Here is a 5,650-nt window from a genome sequence, read left to right as displayed (position 1 = left end):
CCGTGGGTCAGGGCACACCTGGACTCCGTGGGCTCTTCCGTGGGTCAGGGCACACCTGCGCTCCGTGGGCTCGTGGGTGGGTCAGGGCACACCTGTGCTCCATGGGCTCTCGGGTGTGTCAGGGCACACCTGTGCTCCGTGGGCTCTCCCGTGGGTCAGAGCACACCTGTGCTCCGTGGACTCTTCCATGGGTCAGAGCACACCTGTGCTCCATGGGCTCATGGGTGGGTCAGGGCACACCTGCGCTCCGTGGGCTCTTCCGTGGGTCAGGGCACACCTGCGCTCCGTGGGCTCTTCCGTGGGTCAGGGCACACCTGTGCTCCATGGACTCTCCCATGGGTCAGAGCACACCTGTGCTCCGTGGGCTCGTGGGTGGGTCAAGGCACAGCTGTGCTCGGTGGGCTCTCGGGTGTGTCAGGGCACACCTGCTCTCCGTGGGCTCTTCCATGGCTGGTTTTTCCAGAAGCAGGTCACAGGCCTTTCTTCTCAGGTGCATCTGGGTGAACTCAATCCTCCAACTTTTCGACTGGCAACTGAATGCGTTAACCATCATCAGCCCCCAGAGATTCCTAACAGACATTGGCCACCACAACTACAAAAACAGCCTCCTTGCAACACTGGTTTCAAAGCAGCCTGGCACCCACAGGCTGTCACCAAGTGCTGAAGGTGGGCAGCCTTCTGGCTCTGAACATCGTGTTGCCCAAAGCAGAGAAGCAGCGATGGACAGGTATAGAGGTCCCAGTGTCCACAAGACTCAGAGGAACTAGGGACTCAGGGGAAGCCCCTATTCCTAATACCTGGAAAAATCCCCCAAGGCTCATATGAAGTAGGGCATCTGGATGGGCACTGTCCCTTTACAAAAGGAGGGCGCCGAGATGAAGACAAACCAAAGGGCATGCTCAGGACGAAGGCAAAGAGGCCCGTCCCCGCTCCTCCAGCCCCTCCCTTCCTCACAGCACACGCCCAGCTGGACCCCCTTCGCCCACCCCCCTTCGCCCGCCCGGGGGCTGCCTGTCAGGAAGCACCATGCACATCACAGCGACAGCCAGGAGTCACGTGCCTGAGAGACCGAGCCAGGAGCCTGGAGTCAAGCAAGCCGCCCCGGGTTAGGACATCCCGTGAAAAGGCCCCCACAGCCACCAGAGTCCCGGAGCATCCCCATCCTCAAAACAGAGGAACCAAGACAGGCTCCCGTGCCGGCAGATACGGAGGACAAGTCGCCCAGGGCAAGTATTGAACAGGCGCCAGACACAACGGGTTACGGGTTATGGGTTACGCGCTCAAAGGGCTAGAGTTGAACGGAGAACAAAACCAGTTATAGCCAGGATGGCACGCAGGCGCAGGCGGCAGGGAGTTCCGTTTCTGAAAGCGGGGGAGGCGACCGGGAGGCAGCCAGGTGTATGCAGGCAGCGTGTGCACAGAGTACCTTCTCAGAGCCGACAACACACTCACAGGGCAGGATGAGAGAAACAAGAACGGGAAAGGAAAGAGAGAGGAACAGGCGAAAATTAGAAACTCCTGGGAACAGAAACGATTCTGACAGCACACCACCTGCCCCAGGAAGGACCGTGGCCGAGGGCGGGTGGGGCCACCGTCAGCTCTGCAGGGAGACCCTCCCACACCAAGTCTTCCCCGGGAGTCTGGGGCTCAGGGGACAGTCACGTCTCGAGAGGCCCCTTGCTATGGCCAGTGTGTTGGACCCCAACGTGACTTGATCCTACACCTACGTGTGTAGGATCATTCTGGGCTGATCTCCCTGATAGTATGTTGCTGTCCCCTCCACCCAAATTGACCTGTGTCTCCCCTCTAATCAGTGGTTCACCCTCCCTCCCCCACCCATCCCTGGGACCCATCAAAGGATGTTTCTTTTGTGTGAAACTCGTTTCTTGACTTTTTACAGTAGTGGCTGACAGTCTTTGATCCTTTTGTGATTGGTAAATTTCACTAAGCATAACGTCCTCCGGGGTCATCCCTGTTCTGAGGGGCTCCTTTTCAGCCACCAACTACTACCCCACTTCAGGGCGGACACTGTTGATCCTTCCTGCCAAGATGGCGGGGCGAATTAGTCTCTGTTCCTACAGCCAGCAGCGGCTTTAAGGACCAGAGCACCGTGCAGCAGTCACAGCCAGCAGGGGACAACGGCCCGCTGGCGCCATCAGCTCTGAATTAAACAATTCCTGAGCGCATGCGTCATCACGATGCCTGCGACGAGAGAACGGGCCACCCCAAGGCCTAGAGCAGGGCCCAACACAGAGGTTCTCTGTCGACATCGCAGGGTGACTGAGACACTGACACTGAGCCTAGGAGGGTTCCCGAAGGAGTCACCCGACTCCCACCAAACTCGGAGCGTCGACTCCATTCCCTGGGGGACCTGCCACCTCAACACCAGGACACTGACGACTACAAAGTGTCACCAGCGCCTCGGTGGCACTGGGCAGGGGGTCGGAGCAGGTTGCACCAAGCTGTCTCTGAAGCCCCAGCCCCTCCGCCTCTCTGAGCAGGCGCTGGGTGAGTGGGGTAAGCCACTGGGCTCGTCCGCGGCTGCTGGAAGGCCCACAGAGCACAGGGATGCAGGGAGGTGCGTCCTCTGTCGTGGCCCCAGCTCCGCCTCATCAGGGCTAGTGGCCACAGCACCTACTCGACCTGGTGGCCGTGTGGGCTGCTTCACTGGGTGAGGAAACTTGCCGAGGCCTCGTGGTGAGAGGACAGAACGCTGGCTCTGGCCTTAGACCGGTTTCCTTGTCAGCTCTGTCGTTCAGCAGCTGTCTGGGCATCTATACCTTACTGCCTCAGCCATGTAGGTAAAACGGGAGCGATGCCATGGAGACCCCTGGGCCAGCGTGAAGACTAACTCCAGATCTCACATAGACTGCCTCTGCTTCCTCACACCAAATAAACACGTCTGGGTGAGGAAACGGAAGTGACTTCCCAAGTGCAAAACACAGCCCACAGGTGTGGCTGGGCAACTCCACACTCGTAACTCACAGGCTGCGGGTGGCCTGTTTTCTCACACTTCTGTGACATTTTCCTCTGAGACCTGCAGCCAACTAGAATGTCATGGCGTGCCCCCTGGTAACCCCAGGAAGGGCCTATCAAGCACCTGTCTTCCACCACCATGCCGTCTGCTCCCCACCTGTGAGGTAACCACCCCAATCCTACAGAGGAGGGAGTGACCCAGGGCACCTGGGCACCTCGCCTGGGGCCACAAAGCCAGCTGGTGGCACAGGCAGGCCCCGCGCCCAGGTGAGGGGCAGGACGGCTCTCACCCGCAGAAGGGAGTACGTCCTAGCTGCCTGCGCACTTCACTGTCTCCTGCCTGGCAGCCAGATGGCGATCTAGCGGGATGCGCGGAGGATGAGCACGGACGAGGTGACAAAGAACAGCTCGTCACTGGTCCCGTGACCGCAGAGCAGGTAAACGTGGAGGCCGGCTCCTCCTGCAGAGGGCAGAGACACGCCTTCACGTGGACACAGCGGCTCTTAGGCACGGCCAGGTGCTATTTCTGACATTCTGATACTCCCCGGGCTCATCTCTCCACATGGAATCTGACACCACAATTATTAGCTCAGACCCAGAAGCTGGGCCCGGAGGCAACTCCGCCCTCATTCCCTGCTCTCTCCAGAGTCAGAGCCCCATCAAAGACAGGAGACCCAACTGACATTTTCAAATTGTGCTCCAGGGCGGCACTCTCCAATGGAGATAAAGCACAAGCCACATGTGTATGCAACTTTTAAGTTTTCCAATTGCCACATTTTAAAAGTAAGAAACAAACAAGTGAGCTAACTTTAATACAGTGAAACCTGCAAAGCCACAACCTCCAGAAGGCAGAAACCTGTCAGAGAAGGAAAACGCAAGTATTTTCCACTAAAATGAGCAACAGGAAAGTGGTAGGCCTGCCTGTCAAAGACAGGAAACTTAAGAGACCCAGGAAACCAAGGAGGTCCCTTGAGCTCTGGCGCTCACATGTGATACCGTATTATGCACTATTTAACAAATACATGCAAAATATTGTCCAACACGGAATCAATATAAAACACACGAATGAGGTAGTTGATACTTTTTTTCTGGACTGTGTCCAATTCGGGTTTGTCCTTTATTTATGGCACATTCAACCCGGACCAGTCTTGTTCCCAGGGCTCAAGAGCCCCCAGGGGTGGTGGCTCCCATATTGGACAGCACAGGTCTAGGAGGTCCCATTAGGGGATTCCTATTTACCACGGGGCATATACATACTAACTCTAAAAGACTTCCCTTAACCAAAGGCCATCCCCATTTGTAAAAGTGTGGAAACCAACGCACTGCACTTTTCCACCTCTGGCTACAGAAAATTCCACCAGGTGAAGACGCTTTCTGTGGGAAGAGGTAACCCAAGCAGGAAGCCACGCCTCAGGGCCCCCAGGCAAACTCACCTGCTATCGGTGTCCAATCCCACAAAGTCCTTTTTCTCAAATGGGACACAAAGAAGCGGGATCTTGTCCCCAGACTTGTCTGTGGCTCGATCCAGGCGCTTAGACTCTAGCACAATGAACAGCGACTCGATGAAGTCCTCGATTCTCTTCTCCACCGTCGCGCAATCGTCATAGTTGGGGTAGAAGGCCACGTCGGTGCGCGGCTGCTCGGCCACCTCGCCCTGCAGCCCGAAGACGAAGAGGCGGGAATCGTAGAGCGTGGCGCCGTAGAGCTCCTTCTGCGCGTGGAACTTCTCCAGGGTCTGCGGCCAGTCCTTGGCAGAGAAGCAGTCGGTGATGGTGATGAGGCCCACGACCTTGCGGTGGGTCTGGAAGTCGCCCCACTCGTTGTTGTCGGGCGGGTAGTGGTGCCGGTAGCGGATCCAGAGCACGCGCTGGGAGTCCCGGACGCTGACCTGGCTCACGGAGGAGATCCTCTTGTAGATTCTGAAGAAGTTGTCCTCAGAGACAGTCCCGACCGGCTGGACCACGACCAGCAGGGTCTGGTGGTCCTCAGCACACTGCATGTAATCGGGGACGCTCATTCTGAAATCCCTGGGCAGAAAGAAAAGCAAGACTTGAGGCACGCACCGTCCCGAGATCCCTATGCAGAGCAAGGCAACGCTTCCAACAGCGGGGCCCGCTTTGGGCTGCGGCAATTCTAACTTTTATGACCTGGAAGGCAGGGCGAGCCCTTAAGTTGTTGTTGCTGTTGCTGCTGGGTGGTGTGAAGTCTATTCCAACCCACAGCACCCCGGAGGGCAGAGCAGAATGCCCCACGGGGTCCTCTGGGCTGTCGCCTTTACGGAAGTAGATCCCCGTGTTCTCCTCCCACAGAGCCTCGGGCTGGGCTCAAACTGCCACCTTCTGGGTAGCAGCCGAGTGTTTAACTGTTGTGCCACCAGGCCTCCTTGAGCCCTGAGTACCGCTGTGAAATAAAATGTGTCCTTAGAGTGGGCATACAGCTGTCATGGCTCTTAGCACAACAGGGAAGCTGCTGGTTTCTTGGTCTCAGGGACTAGGCTCTGAGCTCCTGAAGAAGCCAAGTCTTAGCGTTCTCTTCCAACACCTGGTGGGCACCAGTGGACAAGAGGTGCACAACTTCATGTGCTGACAGAAAGAATGAACAAGTGAACGAACCGCTCCCCCATCCTTTGAGCAGGAAGTAATGAAAAGAACGACAGTGGAACCAGAAGACACCT

At 57.1% G+C, this 5,650-nt stretch overlaps 1 protein-coding gene across 1 annotated transcript in view; it reads right to left on the bottom strand.

The window, feature by feature from the left end:
- TRAPPC9 (trafficking protein particle complex subunit 9) overlaps positions 1-4,993 on the bottom strand; it is a 637,992-nt gene extending 632,999 nt beyond the window's left edge. The window contains exons 1-2 of the mRNA XM_042780905.1: positions 4,410-4,993; positions 1,427-1,447 (exon numbers count right to left, since the gene is read on the bottom strand). Of these exons, the coding sequence (XP_042636839.1) occupies positions 1,427-1,447; positions 4,410-4,993 (605 nt within the window). The remainder of the gene's footprint in view (positions 1-1,426; positions 1,448-4,409) is intronic.
- Between the last annotated feature and the right edge of the window lie 657 nt (positions 4,994-5,650).

The sequence above is a fragment of the Orycteropus afer genome, unplaced genomic scaffold (assembly GCF_000298275.1).
Source record: "Orycteropus afer afer isolate SDZICR_OR568_19922 unplaced genomic scaffold, OryAfe1.0 scaffold00069, whole genome shotgun sequence".
Taxonomy (NCBI): Eukaryota; Metazoa; Chordata; class Mammalia; order Tubulidentata; family Orycteropodidae; genus Orycteropus; species Orycteropus afer.
The sequence above is the reverse complement of the archived record's forward strand: the minus strand, read 5'-3'. Positions and strand labels throughout refer to the sequence as shown.